The following is a 15,474-nucleotide window of genomic DNA, read 5'->3' on the forward strand; positions in this document are numbered from 1 at the left end:
CTACTCTGCAATGTAGGATCATCCACGATCCTGGATGCCAGGAACGCAAAGTTGACCCAATTCGATTCTTAAATGCAGCACGTCTTCGCAATTAAGACACAAACGACTGGTATGCACAGAAACGGTAACCTTCGGGCAGGGCCTGGAAGGACGGGAGGAGTGCTGGACGTGAGTGCACGTAGGAGAGGGAGTGTGTGCCTGGAGAACAGGCAGGAAGTGCAGCTTGATGCTAAATCTCAGAGGGCCGTGAACACGCCAGCATAATCTGCACTCAACACCCCGGCCATGAACCACTGAGAGGTTCCATGGATGAGAGGTTTCCCAGCACGGGAGTGACAAGGTCCCACCCTGCTCTGAGAAATTCACACTTGGTACTGGGTGGCTCTCCACAAGGCCTCACCCCTGCTCAGATACGCCCATCAAGGGCACATAGGAGCCTGCCCTGCTCCACTGTCCCTAGAGCCACTAATGGAGGTCTGGCCACTTCTCTTTGGCAGTCTTTCCCTCGTACCAATGGACAAAGAGTTTTTTGCCACCTTCTACTGTGGTTGCCTGACTCTGATGTTCCCGCTCGGCCCTGGGAAGCCAGGAAAAGTGGTCTAGTCACCCAGCCCCCACTTCTAGGGTGCTTGGGAGGTTAGGATCTAGCGCTTGGGGCTGGAAGGTGCCACTGGGAAGTATTAGTTTCCTACTGCTATGGCTTGAAGCCACACAGATATATTCTCCTACAGTTCTGGAGGTCAGAAGGTGGAAATGGGTCTCAGTGGGCTAAAGTCACGGTGTTGGCCGGGCTGCATTCCTTCTGGAGTCTCTGGGGGAGAATCTGTCCCTTGCCTTTTCTAGCCTCTGGAGGCCTCTTACATTCCTTGGCTCCTGGCCCCTTCTTCCAGCTTCAAAGCCAGCAACAGTGGGTTGGCTCCTTCTCACGTGGCATCACTCTCCCCGCCTCTTGGGACACCCTCTTCCACTTTTAAGGATCTTGTGGTTACACTGGGCCCCCCTGGATCATCCAGACTCATCTCCCTACTTTAAAGTCAGCTGACTCGCAACTTCAATTCATCGGCCACCTTAACTTCCCCTGCCCTGTAAGATGACACATTCCCAGATTCCGGGCATGGGGATGTGGACTTTGGGGGCCTGTTACTCTGCCTATCACAGGGGGTGAGCAGAGGCCTGCTACTCTAGGCTGGCAGGCCCTCTCTGGCCTCCTGGCTTTGGCTATGCCCTGTTTCTGGCCCCGTTTCTCCCAGCATGTCTGCTTGCCTGAGGGAGACAAGGGAGGCCCACTCTGTGAAGTCAGCCAGCACAGAAATGACTGCGTGAATGCACGTGTCTGCTGAGTGAGGGCTCTGTCGTGGGCTCCTCTGCCTAATGTGTCCCAGGGTGGCACTCACAGTCCTCTCCCCTGCTGAGGACGTCAGAGGCACCTCACAGATGCAGGCAGAACCCCCAGAACTCGCCTTGTTCACAATGGGGAGCTGAGGGAGGGAACCCCCATGTGGGACCGTGGGGAGAACCCCGGCAAGCCCAGTGCCTGCCCACTAGAAGCTCAGCAGGAGACTCAGTCCCTAAACCATCCTGAGGCAATGTGACAAGTCCTAGGATGGAGCTGGACACAGCGGAGAAAACCTGTGCCTGCCTGGGGCACCCAGGGAAGGCTTTCTGGCAGAGGGGGTGCCGGAGCCTGGACAGCCACAGAGGCAGGAGGAGCTGAGGAGGTGGGGGTGAGCAAGTGCAGACCCAGACGGGGGAGTGGGCTCCCTGTGGACTGGATCCTTCTGGCCGCTGGACAGATCTGTGCTTTTAAAAGTGTTCTGGCATCAGCTTGGCCAGGTTGCAGCCTCTCTCAACAGCTGCAGGGGGAGGTAATTTTATGGCTACTGAAATATTGCTGCTGCTTGGCCTTGGGGCTTTTTCTCCTCCTTCCTTTTAAAGAACAGCCGGGGCCTGCGGCATCCTGCTTGTGGCAACTTGCTTTAAAATCTCTGTTCCTGTCCAGCTCTTGTCCTGAGAGAAGGCCCCAGCCAGGCCTCTGTACGCCATACTCAAAGGGAGCGGCTCGAGTTTGAGGGGAAAACAAGCCCCACCTCTAACTCCTGTCAGAGCAGATCCTGGCTTCGATCGCAGACACCCCCCATGGACACTGGACACCGGCTTCACAGCAGCCTTGACAAATAAACACAATCAGCAGGCACTCCGACACATTTGTAAATTGAATCAACATTTTTTTCTCGCCTTCTTGCCAGGGGCCGTGGTCACAGCTCCCCCTGCACAGGAGGCGGAAGGGGGTGGGCTCAGAATGCGGGGCGGCCCTGGCAAGGGCCCAGTCAGAGCTGGCCCTGTCCACTGCAGCAGGGTCCTCACAGAGCACAGCACAGCATGGCACCGCCACCACCTCTGTCCTGTAGTTCACATCACGCCCATCAACAGAGATCAAAGTGCTCATCCCTCTGCTTCTGGGAATGCATGCTAGTCAAGTGGGTGGCCCTCTGTAACTCTACGCTTAGCATCACTATGGAGCGTCTGCCTGGGCCAGGCCCGGGCATGAGGGCTCGTCTGGTCTAACACCCTGTAATCCAGCAGGGGCGTGTGGGAATCTTCATGTTATGGATGAAGAGGCTGAGGCCAGGAGGTGAAGCAACAGACATGTGGCAAGGCTGGGCCTACTGTGCCAGGATGCTTCTGGCCAACCTGGCTGGTCCCCTGTTGCCCAGCGCTCGGCCCAGCAGTGGCACTTCGGGAAGCTGGAGAGTGGGGAGGGTCTGTCTTGTTCACTGGGATACACCTGGGCCCAGCACCAAGCCTAGCGCATGGGGCAGTCTACAAACACTGCGTCAGGGGAAGAAAAGTAGCATTGTAGCTATTCAAATATCTGTTGAATGAACAACCGTGTGCGGTAAACAGGGCAGATGGGGGTTCTCATTTCACAGATGCATAAACTGAGGCTCGGAGAAGTAAAGCAGCGAGGCAGCTGGTGGCAGGGCTGGGACTGGAACTCGGTGTCTGGTCTTCCAGTCCATTGCTTTCCGGTGTTTAGGCTCCTGCAGCATCAGCTGGAAAAAGACCTGAAATGTCTTTTCGCGTATCAGGTGAATTGGACTCCTCTGAATTCCTGTAATGCTTAGCAGCCGTGGTAGGCAGAACAATGCCCTGCCCCCAGATGCCCAGAACCTGTCAATACGTCAGGTTACCTGGCAAAGGGGAATTTAGGGTTCAGGTGGAACTATGGTTGTTAATCAGCTGAGTTTGAGACAGGGAGGTGAGCCTGGATCATCCAGGTGAGTCCAACGTAATCACCAGGGTCCTCTAAAGTGAATGAGAGGGGCAGAAAAGTCAGAACCAGAGAGACAGCACCAAGAGGAAGGCTGGGGCAGCCCCTGCTGGCTCCTAGTTACCGCTCCATGACAGCAGCCAGCACCACACGCGGGTGGTGGCCAGATAACACTGGCTCTGCTCCTCGGCTGTTTCCCAGTCAACAGCCCACTTCCAGGCCCACCACGTTCTCACCAGCCTGCACACTTCGAACTCTTCTCTCTCCACGGTGATGACTCTGGCAGAGAAAGGTGAACTACATCCTAAATTAGCACAGCGGGTGCAATAAGTACATACTTCAGGAATAAAATAAACAATGAAGATAGATATTTACAAACTACTTTAAAGAAATTAACTCTCTCACACACACATATATAATTATACATAAAATTACAATGGTCTCTGAAAGCAAACGTAACTATTTCACTGAGGTCTAGTAAATGTGTGTTAGAAACCATGATTCTAGACACACTGGAAGCCTGAGAGACGCGCAGCTACGAGCCTTGTGGGGACACAGAACTGCGTACGGCCGGAGCACTTTCTCGTCGCCGTTCTTCCAGGCCTGCTGCACCCAGAGCCATTCCAGTAAGGCCAGGGGTGAGCACGACCACTTAGAATTCTGACTATATCTGTAGTCTGCTAGTTCAATACCACATCAAGTCATTATCTTTTTTAGCAGATAAATTGATTATCCAAATTCATTAAGAGGCTACTGAAGCAGTCTGGTCAAGTCAATCGAAATCTTCATTCATTCATTCAACAATTAATCATTCAACTTTCAATCATTCACTCTATAGTTACTTATTAAGAGATGACTCTGCCAGGATCAGGGCTTGTAGCTGTCCCTGTTCAGTGCGGTCCCCAAAAGCCAGTCACCTGTGGGCACACAGGAGAATGAAGCCCTACCCAACTGGGAGGGAAGAAGATGCAAGACTATTCAGAAGCAGCAGACCAGAGGGCCCTTGAGGAACAAATGCACGAGTTTTCCAAAAGCAAGGGCTTCTGCCAAGAAAGCCAAATACTGGCTTATGTAAACAGGAAAAAAAAAGTTGAGGTTTCTGAGAAGGACACACACACACACACACTACACTCTCCCATACACACCCTGAAGTGCTGAGACAAAAAGGAATGGAGCCAGTGTGCATCCTGGACAAGGGATGGAACAAGTTCGATTAGCTCAGTCAGAACGATGTACACAGGCAAACACACATGTGGGTTTCTGGAGCCAGCCGATCATGTTCACTCAACCCCATGTTATGCTTCAAGACCATTGTGGAAAATGTGGAACGGTGGCCTTGGACTAGCTTGGGGAGGTGAATGAGCATCTGCATCCCCTCCGAAGGGCTTAGAGAGAAGAGCACATTTAGAGACCCCTCCAAGACAAAAGATCACCACCACCAAAACACCAACCCTCTGGTGTGCGCCCTGTGTCACCAAGCAGGGGCCCTGGGATATTGGGGGCCCAGACTTTGGCCTCCAGGAACCGAACAAGGTCCTTGACTGAGATTTCAGTCACTCACTCAGGGACTGTGCCGGCAAGTTTCACAGCCTCTCCCCTTGGGCAAACGGCTTTCTCAATAGGCTGTGGAGGGAGAAGGGAAGAGAAGGGGAGCAGGTGACGGAAGGCTACAGCAGGTGACAGACACTGGGCCTGTGGGGCGGAAGCCCAACAGCCACTACGCAGCTCGCTACCAGCTCTCAAGTGCAGGGGATGCATCGTGCACAGGATGGGCACTCTGCTCACTCCGCAAGTTTCCAAACACTACTGTGGAGGAAACACTGTCACCTAGTCTCCTGGACCCTAAAGCCTGTGTTGCCTCTCTAATGATTACAAAAAAAAAAATGGACAACCCTTGTGCACATGTACACACACACATGCATCTAAGCACACTAAAGGGGCACTTTACACAATGGTGGGTTATCTAGAGTAAATAACCTGGAAAATAAAAATTTCCAATGTTTCTTAGAAAACCAGGATATGTTGTATGGAATACACACACATATGCATATGTATATATGCAAAGTCCATGTGTGCGCATGTGTCCAAAGCTGGATGTCTTTCTATATACAGACACACAAATGCATAGCTACAGCCCTGTCCATATAAATATGCATGTGTGTGTATATATTTCCCAACCCCCAAAATAGAAAGCTATACCCTTAGATGAGTTAGAGTATTTCAAAAAAAGGACTCCAGGGCCAAGTACCATGCTCCAGACAGAACGCGTCCAGACCTGTTTTGTTTTCCTTACGCAGCCTTCCCTTGGCTCAGCGTGGGCATCTCCGATTCTGGATGCTGTGACTTCAGCCCCACTGCCGAGTGAGTGTCTAGACTGGCCGTGCTGTGTCGGCTGGGGGCAGGTCTGCTCAGTATGGAGTGCTCTGCAGACATCAAACATTGAATGGAATCATCTTGAAAAGCTTCTGCCTGCTCAGTTCATATCATTCATTGCAGGGGACTTCAGGGCACGTCTGCCCATGGCCTTCATGTTTCTGCCTGAGAGCTCAAGCTGCCCAGTGGCCCCCATGGCCCGTCTCGGACCATGTGCCTCCCGCAGTTCTCAGGTGATGCCATTCCTGGATCACGCTCTTTCCTCCTGCCTTTGTCTAGGATAACAAGAAGGAAAGATCTCCTGGGACCTCAAAAAACACACATAGAAGCCCACAACAACGAGGAGCACAGAGGGAATGGGAAAAGGACAATGGAGGGCTGTGCCATCGGGGTGCCGCTCCCGTCACCAGAAGAGCTTCATGGCCGAGCATCGCGGAGCGTTTGCAGTTGTGGCCTCTGCCTGCCTCGCCTGCTCAGGTCTGCGGCGACCAAAGCTACCACTTTGGGGAAGTGTGCCAGGAGCCAGGAAGAAAAGGAAGTACAGAGTTGTTGATTCGTCTTACTCCTCCTCTTTTCTGGTTCTGCATCTTCATTATGTTCTTCATGAAGAATTTCTTAATAACCATCAGGGAACTATGCAGTAATTATTAGAACATTATAATACAAATGCATTTATTTACCACATTAAATAGATACAGTCTCGGTTATCTATTACAGTATATAATGTAGTGTTCAGTAATCTGATGTATAACAGTAAATACTATCATGATAACACTAACAAGGGGGAACAACTTCTGAGCAGGCTCCACACGAGGAGCTGTGCTGAGCGCTCCTCCTCCTCCGCCTCACTGAGCGCGCATGCTGCCCTGCAAGGTGGCCATTACCTGCTTGCTTCACAGAGGGTGCAGCAGGCCAGGAGGTGAAGGAGCTTCCTCGAGGGTGGCACTCCCTCCGAGTCTGTCTGACTCAAGGGCCAGCTCTGCCAGGGCACCTCGCTTTGCCCCGCCCTCCGGGGGAGAGGGCTGGCAAGGTCTGCTGCCCGTGGTCTGAGGGCCTGGAGGCTCTGACCCTCTCTGCCCACAGTGCCAAGGCCTCCAACAGCCTTCTACTCTGGTTCCTGTGCCAGCTCTACAGGAACACCCGAGCCCAGCCCTGAACCTCTGCCCAGCTGTTTGGGGCTTGAACCCCAGGGAGACAGATCATTGTCACAGGACCCCAGCATTTGTTAGCCCATCTGGTACACACTACAAATGGGGAAGATTGAAGGAAAACTAGAATTTTTGAGTGCCCACTACGTGCCAATCAAGGTGGTAATTATTTTATATACATGACTCCAACTAACGCCCAATTCTGTAAAGTGGGAGGTCTCATGAGGAGCAGCCCACAGAGCCAAGACTAGAACCCAGGGCTCCTGACTCCCAGGCCAGTGCTCTTCCCATGGAGCCCAAAGCAGCGTGCCACTGGGGAGCAGAAGGTCCCAGTGACTCTTGTCATTGCTATCCCAGCATTGCTTTTATCCTGATGAGAAACGAGGCAACTTGTGACAACAGTTTAATCACAAGTCACCATAACTGTCAAAGGAAAGTTTAGGAGTGCGGCTCTCACACATCCCAAAGCATCTGCAAAAGCATCCGGGCCATATAATTTGCCATTTGAAGGGATTTAAGTCATGCAAGGAAGACTTTTTTGTATGTCAATGAGTTGGGCAACCAAATCGTCCTTCCATCCACAGATGCATACAACCATCTACCCATGTATGAGTCATCCACTCATTTATCCTGCTCATCCACCCAGCTGTCCACTTATTTCACTCTTTATCAGCCACTCACCCATCCAGCCATTTCCCTACCTAGCTATTTGCTCATCCTCCCATCTACCCACTCTCCCATCCAACAACCACTTAAGTCCTATGACATGCCAAGAACCACTCCAGATATTGGAGCACCAAGATGAGTAAGATATTCTCCCTGCTCAAAAAAGAACTCTCAGTCTAGAGTGGGTACCATCACATGAAAACGAACTACAGAAGCTCCTCCACCCACAGCTTTTCACCTTAGCAACTTCCACAAGAACAAGGATAGTTCAATTGAGAAAATGCACATCAGCTCAGCCTCAACTGGCAGAGGATGTTATGGGTCACTTATATGGTGTTCCTTTGGACATACAATGGAAAGGCTAGTGAACAGACTTTCACGACCTAAGCTGTTGGTAAGCAGAGGTACAACAATGGGCTAAGTTCTGAAGAAGGGTGTGAACAAAGTACTATGGAAGCTGGAGAACACTGTACCAGAGCCAGAGAATATTAACGTTATTTGAGTTTGACCAGATAGCAACCTAAGTCACTGATTCCAAAGCTCATACCCCTCCCATGTTACCATCTGGTTTCCATAAGAACTGAGGAGCTCAGGCCCAACCCCACTCAAAGTAGAAATGCTGACCCCAAATGCTACCAGCTACTCCCCCATCTTGACATCAGAAGCAGTGTGAGGGTGGCTAATGAATGGTCATTTTCCTGGAAATGTTGTGTCCTGGGAGGAAAGGTACCTGGGAGGATCTTCAGAAGGTACCCAGGCTCTGGTCTGGTTACACACCATTGCTGGTTCTCCAGGGAAAGCGTACCAAGAGCATCACTGACACAGAGACACAGCCTAGGAAGCTTGGAAAGTGCCAGGAAACTGAACACAAACATTCAACGAGCAAACCAACTGGAAGGGAAAGGACTTCTCATGGACTTAGTGGACATACTTATGTTTAATGATTTGGGGGCCTATGTGGTGACTGCATGAAATAATTTTATTGTTAACATACTGGAGAGACTGAGCTGGCATCAGGAAGAGATCTCCCAGGCCTTGGGGCTGCCAACAGTCTAGCCGCCCTGAGGGACCTGAGTGGGCTCCATCTGTATGAAGTAAGTGATGGAGAAAAAACACTGGTTTTTTGGTTAACAAGCACACCCTGCATTCCACAGACCTTCCTGGCGGGTGTGCCACACAGAGAGCACTCTGCTAGGCATGAGGGAACCATGCCTGAGATCTTATCTGAGATCTTACCCCTACCCTGCACTGGATCATAAACCCCTCCGCTCGCGCCCGACTCCTCGACAGTCGGCTCCTTGCATAGTGCCGGGCACGTGGTGAACGCTCAGTCACTGTCAGTTCCCTTCCCTGGTCCTGGTTCTCCCACTCATGAACTCCCTTCTCATGGGCACAGTTTCCAAAGGCATAAAATGACAGAGAAGAATCAGACCCACGGCTCCTACCTGGAGCTCCCGAAGGCACTGATGGTATTAATGGTAATGATTTTCAATATTTCAAATATCTTCAAATATTTCAAATAGTCAATTGCAAATCATATGTTTATCCTCCATCAGGTGGCATAAACCAAAGAAAACATTACATTTCCTCCCCTTGGGCTAGAATGCTCTCAGCTCCACGAGGTTAGCCAGTTACCTCAGACTGGCAGGAGCTTTGATCTGCAGATATATGTTTTTGATCAATGAGATGGAAAAATGTGCTCGTCATCCTTCACTGAACAGGTTGGGACACAACCTTTCAAAATGCAGGTGGACCCTGGAGAGGGAGCTGACAACCAAGGGGTCCTTGAGGATGGGCAGAGGAAACTGCTGTCCTCAGGTACCTGCCCACTCCCACCTTGTGAGCATGTGTGACCTGCTGACCAGGCCACACTTTGTTCTTCTTAGCTCAAAAATGTTCTTTGTATCTTCTTTCCCAATAACGGTTCTGTGTCTAGGCTTCTAATGAAATGTTCTGCAACACCAAGGCCAGGCGTTAAACGGCTCCTGTCCTGTCAACACTCGGAAGCACCTCACTCAATCCTGGAAGGAGCCTGGCCCACAAGCCTGCGCCGTCACAGCCAGTGCCAGCCAGTGTGCTCAAACTCAGCACCTGTCAACAATGCCGCCATGGCAGGAATCCGGAGGGGCAGCCAGAACAGCCAGCTTCCCATCACAGCCTGGGTGGTCAGGGGGTAACCAGCAGGGGGAGGTGAGAGAGCAGTGCAGAGACACTCAGAGCACCTTGCAGATCTCTCCTCCACTCTGGAAAGTGCTGGAGAATGCATCCGTCTGCTTCCCTCTGTCTTCTTCACCACCGGGCGTCGACCAGCGACTCACCAGTCTGTCTGCCCCACAGCTAGGAGAGACTGGGAAGAAAGGGACAGAGCCCAGTTCACTCTGAGTTACCAGTATGATGAGCACACAGCAGGTGTTCATTGAATGTTTGCCGAATGAATGAACGAACGAACAGATGAATGAATGAACGAGAAAAATGAACAGAGCTCCAACAACCACTCACCCCCGGCCGAGGGTGTGATTTACTTGTAAGCTCCAGGAAATGGGAGGCAGGTTGCCCTGTGAGATTGCGACTGTTTTCTTCTGGGTCTGCAATGGCTAGGAACAGGGATAGGGCAGGGCGAGCCGAAGGGCGTCAGGAGTGGACTTGGTCAACAGCTGAGAGCTGAGAGCAGGACACGGCACACAGTGGCAGGCTCACTCTGGGGACCTGGAGCAGAGCCCAGCGGCAGACGCCCCTCAAGGAATAGGGCACATGATGGTGGAACTGAGGGCTAACGGGGCAACTTTAAAGAGGAGGCAAAGGGTTCTTGTTTTGGTTTTGTTATTTCTATTTGTGAATGAATATGTAAATATCTAATATTTTTATATTACATATACCTCATGTAATTATTGTAATTAAATGTAATTATTATATCTATATGTATACACATATGCATATTACATATATTACATAAATATGCCAACATGTAAATATTTTTTATTTAAATTTAAGTCTCAGGGCAAATGAAACAATAAAACCAGGAAAATGAACACATCTGATCATGCTTTGTCTCTGAGCGTTCCGGGGTAGAAAAGTCATCATTTTCTACCAGCTTATCAGACCCTTGGAGGTATTATGAGGGCTCAGTGTGCTCAGAAATGTCTGCAGGTTGAGTTCCTCCAACACGGGAACGTTTTCCCACTGCCCCCACGACTCTGGACCATCAAGAACCGAAATCACCTCGTTCTCTTTGAGTCAGAACTGACAGGGCCGGCTTTGTTCCCTGGAGCCCCAGATCACAGATGCCGCCGTTAGTGATGCTTTTAGTTCTGGAAAGGAGCTAAGAGCTCAGCGCCAGAGTCCGGCCTGGGTTGGGGTCTCGCTCTGCCTGGGCAGTGATCCAACCCTCAGAAGCACCCCCTTGTCTGTGCCTGGGGTGGGGGTGCTCACAGTGCCCCGGCTGCGGTGTGAGGGGAAGGGGGAGGTGTTCGAGCATGGAGCACAGTGCCCGTTGTACAGGACACGCTCACTACAGGGTAGCCTATCCAACCACCCAGATTCAAATCCGGCACCTCTACTTCCAGCTGTGTGGCTCTAGGGAAGGAACTTAACCTCTCTGGGCCTCGGTGGGATGATAAGGGTCACAGTGACCACAGTGGCTCCCTCATAAGGAGTGCTCAGCACGATGCCAGGCACGTAGTAAATCATAGTAAATGCTGCTCGAATGAACTCCTCTCTCCTTTCTCTCTCCTGGTCAAATCTCTCAGAAGACGTGCTGACAGTGGGGGGTTCTCAAATAACCTCAGCAAAGGGGGTACCAAGTGGGCACCGAGGCTGGCACTGGAGCAGCCTGGGGCCTGCAGCAGGAAGCATGCTGGCCTCCGAATCCCCCCACAGATCACACCAGTCTGCCCACCCCCTTGCCAGCTTGAAGGCAGGGTGCACAGGGCCCCCAGCCTCTCGACGGGCTCCCTGGCTTCTTCCGTGATGCGATCAATCATCTTGCCAGGCAGGTGGCACAGTGCTCCTGAGGTAGATGCGTCAATTATTAAACCATTATTTGTTCGTGTCTCCGAGGGGTGGGGGACTTGGCCTCCTCCACAAACATGCCTGGAAGACAGTCGAGCATACCTGGTTACCCTGCAACCAGGAGCTGGGCCACAGACCAAAGGACAAAGAAATAAAGAAAACAGGCCCAAAGATCCTGAATGTGGGGGCATGAGCCAATCAATGGGCGTGGGAGGCCAGCACGGGGCAGCTCAGCATCTGCTCTCCTCGGAGGTCCAGGGAGAGGCTCCAGACTTTCCAGACCTCCTGTTGAGAGCCCCAGACTTCAAAAGCATGACCCGTGGGTGGCGGGGTGCCCGGCGCTCAGCCCTGAGGCCCTGGCAGGGTCTGAATCCCGGTTCCAGTGCCTCGCCAAGTCACTTCACTTCTCTGAGTCTCAGATTTGACGTCTTCAAATGACAATGACATCACCAGTGCTGCAGGTCCACGTGGAGATCTGAGACAAGGAAAAGCAGGTTTCCCATCTCGGCTCATCATAACGGTCAAGGAGTGCTCATCAAACACACAGATTCTGAGCTCCACCCCCAACCTGCCCAATAAGAATCCCCTGGAAGCAAGGAGTCAGGGATCCTCTTGTTTAAGCTCTTCAGGGGCTCCTTACACAGCCAGCCTAGCCCCGCACACGCTCTCTGCGGGAATCGTGGAGGAAAACCCTCATCAGGTGAAGGGCACCCTGGAGCTGCTCTCTAAGTGAGCACTCTCTCCTCCTGGAAGGCCCACTTGACCCTGGTGCCTTGAGGCCACCCTAACAGGAGCCATGCAATGCACGGTTTATGCAGCTTATAAGACCACAATTCCCCGAGGCGACACCGAGCCACCCTGCATGTCACCAGGCACAAGCCTCCTACAGAATCAAGTTCGGGGAGGCAGCGTGCTCAGTGAGAGCACAGCAGAACTGGCTTCAAACATGCTGTCTGACCACGAGCAAGTGACCCAGCTCTGCAAGTCCCAGTCCTTTCACTGGTAAAGTGGGAAAGATGTTCTCTATCTCCCCAGGTCACATCAAGCATGAAACAAGACAATCGTTACAAGGAGTAACAATTTAGTACGGACTCAACAAACACAGTAGCTTCTTCCCTCTTTTGGTGGTTCTCTCCATTCTCCCCCCCATGTGGAAATCCCTCCTACCATATCCTTGGCCCCTCAAGGATTTGGGACTGGGGAGCAGGTCTGTGGGAAGAGGGGTGTGCAGACACTGGGCAGGGCTGCACAGCAAGGACTGAGTTGGGAAGTCTTAACTTGGGGCCAGCAACACGCCTAATTTCAACGCGCCTTTTGCAACTGTTGCTCCTTCCACCTGGAAGCATCTCAGGACCAAGCCAACCCTCTCAGGGCTCTGTGTCCTGAAGCCACCTCCGCCCCGCAGGAGAGGGACCTCAGAGAGCCCTTGGCACTGCCCTCCCCTTCTGTTCCCCAACCTCTGGCACCAGGAAGAAGGACGTGAACCCCAATTCCCAACTGCAGCCTGAGATTTGGCAGGAGAGGGACATTCAGGACACTGCTCTCCTCTAGGCCCATTTTGGCCTCCCTGGAGCTCACCTGTAATGCAGGTCGACAGCAAAGCAGCCAGCCTGGAGTGGGGAGGGGGCACACAAACAGACTCGGGATTTTCTTCTCTCAAGAGCGGTTGCATTAACCGCATCTGAGCACTGTCTCTGTTTGCCAATGTGACAGGCTTGCTTTCAAGTTAATTTCTTCCCATGTCAAACCCGGTGCCTGCCAGAAAAGCACTGCTGGGGAGACGGGTGGGGGTTGAGGGAAAGTGTAGGCAAAACAAGTTAAAGTGGGGGTCCAGCCCCATGGCCGAGTGGTTAACATTCCACGTGCTCCGCTTCAGCAGCTCAGGTTAGTGGGTTCAGATCCCAGGTGCAGACCTACTCTACTCGTTAGCCACGCTGTGGAGGCATCCCACATACAAACTAGGGGAAGACTGGCATGGATGTTAGTTCAGGGCTGGTCTTCCACAAGCCAAACAGAAAAGAGGAGGATTGGCGATGGATGTTAGCTCAGGGCAAATCTTCCTCAGCAAAAACAAAAAACAAAACAACAAAACAAAAAAAGTCAGTTAAGGTGGAAGAGAATGTATTTGTTCATTCACACAAGCAGTCACTCAAATATTCATCCGTCCACTCATTCATTCTAACATCTGTTCATTCATTCACTCATTCATTCTTCATTCAAATATTCTCTGTGTACTTGTTATAAACCTGGCCCTGTGCTTGGCACGGGGACACAGAAATGACTCTGCCACACCTCTGCTCTCAAGGAGAGCTTGCAGCCTGTGAGAGGAAAAAGGGCGATAAAGTGCAACAGGACAGTAAGCACACTCGGGAACCAGGATGGGGGAGCTGGCAGAAGCAGGGCTTGTGCTGCGTTCTGAAGGAAGAGCAGGAAGGCAGTCCACGCAGAGGGAAAAGTGTGTGCAAAGGCATGGAGGTATGAGAGTCTGAGGTTCTGGAAACTGCACACAGGTCAGCACACCAGAGGGGCGAACCCAGGGGCCAGCAAGGGCTGACCAGGCCTGGCCTCGCAGGCCCCACTAGGGGGTTTGTATTTGAGGACAACAGGAGCCAACAGGCTTTGGAAGCAGACAGGTCTAGAAATTGAAGAAGGGCGAGTAACCCCACTACTTTCCGTGTGTTCACAAAGAACTTGCACACAAGTCTCACCCTGCAGCCTGGCAACAACCCAAGAGATGGTCCCCATTTTACCTCTGCTTGACAGCTGAGGAGACTGAGCCCCCCTGACCTCCGCAGTGAGCAAGCGGGGCAGCAAGGCCCCTATCTTGCCTGCTGACACCAGCCCGATGCCGTGGCATCTCATGGCTGCCCATGGCCACACGCAGCAACACACAGGGAAGCAACAGGGGCTGCGTGCCACGCCCTCCAGGAGTCAGGAGCCGCGCACGGGGTCCCTGTGGCCCTCCGCTGCCTCCTGAGCAGAGGTGAAGCCACTTCCCATCAGGAAACACTGACGTGGGTGTGGTGAGCTGCTCATTAGCAGCTGCCACACAGCCTGCAGTGGGATGGAGGGAGCAGCCAGCCCAAAAGGTGCGTCGGATCCAGTGACCTGCAGGTGGTCCTGCCGGCCTTTCCCCAGCATTGACCGTCACTGAACGGGCAGTAGTCCCAGAGAGAGGAGGCCCTGCCATCAGGAGAACTGCTCAGAAAGAGGCTACTTTTAAGTGAATTCCCTTACAAATGGGACCAAATTGTTAGGGCAAATAGTGGGAATATGGTGTGACTGGGGCTTTACTTTGAAAATGTAACGAAAAAAATTATGAAAACAACTTTATTTTAGGTCGTACTTAATAAAATTCAGGTTACACTTGCCATATGTACTAAGTGTGTAACAAAGTGTCATGCTGTGACTGCTTTTCCTGCACTTTCTGAGGATGGGTGGGAGCATGGTGTGCCTCGCTCCCTCCACACTCAATGTCCGCACACAATGGCAAAAGAGGTGGTTTTGGCACAACTCTCACTGAGTCCTGACCGGCCCTCTGAGCTCTCCAGTCGCTCTGAAGCCTGGCCCAGACTCCCGCCTGCTCTCTCCTTGGCTCTTAGCTTCCCACCAGGTCCCCCTTTGCCCAGGGTCAGGGTCGGCGTCCAACAGCAGCTCTCTGGGATTATTCTCAACAACTTCAAGAAATCCTGCACCTTCCCCAAGATTCGTAACGTACTTTACAATTGATTTGCATTTCCTCTGCACTCTACTGTCAGATGTTTCTAAACCAGACAACTAGGAAGGCCCTGGAAGAACTGGTGACTCCAGATGAGAGATGCTAGCTTGGGGTTCGGCGGGTGTATGTGTGTAGGAAGCCCCTTTACTGTGGTCAGCTCATTTGTGTCTTCACCTGTGACACAACCTGCACCTGCAGGGGCCTGAACACTGAACGAGAATATACTGCATGTTCGAGAAGTGCCAAGAATTTTACCAACACCAGAGCCAACGAGCTACACTGAGATCCGG

At 52.0% G+C, this 15,474-nt stretch overlaps 1 protein-coding gene across 9 annotated transcripts in view; it reads right to left on the reverse strand.

Moving 5' to 3' along the window:
- Positions 1 to 15,474, reverse strand: part of TRAPPC9 (trafficking protein particle complex subunit 9) — a 626,356-nt gene that overhangs the window by 95,714 nt on the left and 515,168 nt on the right. For 3 of the 9 annotated variants that reach the window (XM_070631027.1, XM_070631025.1, XM_070631028.1), the window contains one exon: positions 5,735 to 11,941. The exons of the other annotated variants lie outside the window; for them this stretch is intronic. In XM_070631027.1, the coding sequence (XP_070487128.1) occupies positions 11,913 to 11,941 (29 nt within the window). In that variant the 3' untranslated portion in view covers positions 5,735 to 11,912. Of the gene's footprint in view, positions 1 to 5,734; positions 11,942 to 15,474 lie in introns of those variants that run through there. 9 annotated transcript variants of the gene reach the window in all.

This window comes from Equus przewalskii, chromosome 8, assembly GCF_037783145.1.
Source record: "Equus przewalskii isolate Varuska chromosome 8, EquPr2, whole genome shotgun sequence".
In the NCBI taxonomy this organism is placed as follows: Eukaryota; Metazoa; Chordata; class Mammalia; order Perissodactyla; family Equidae; genus Equus; species Equus przewalskii.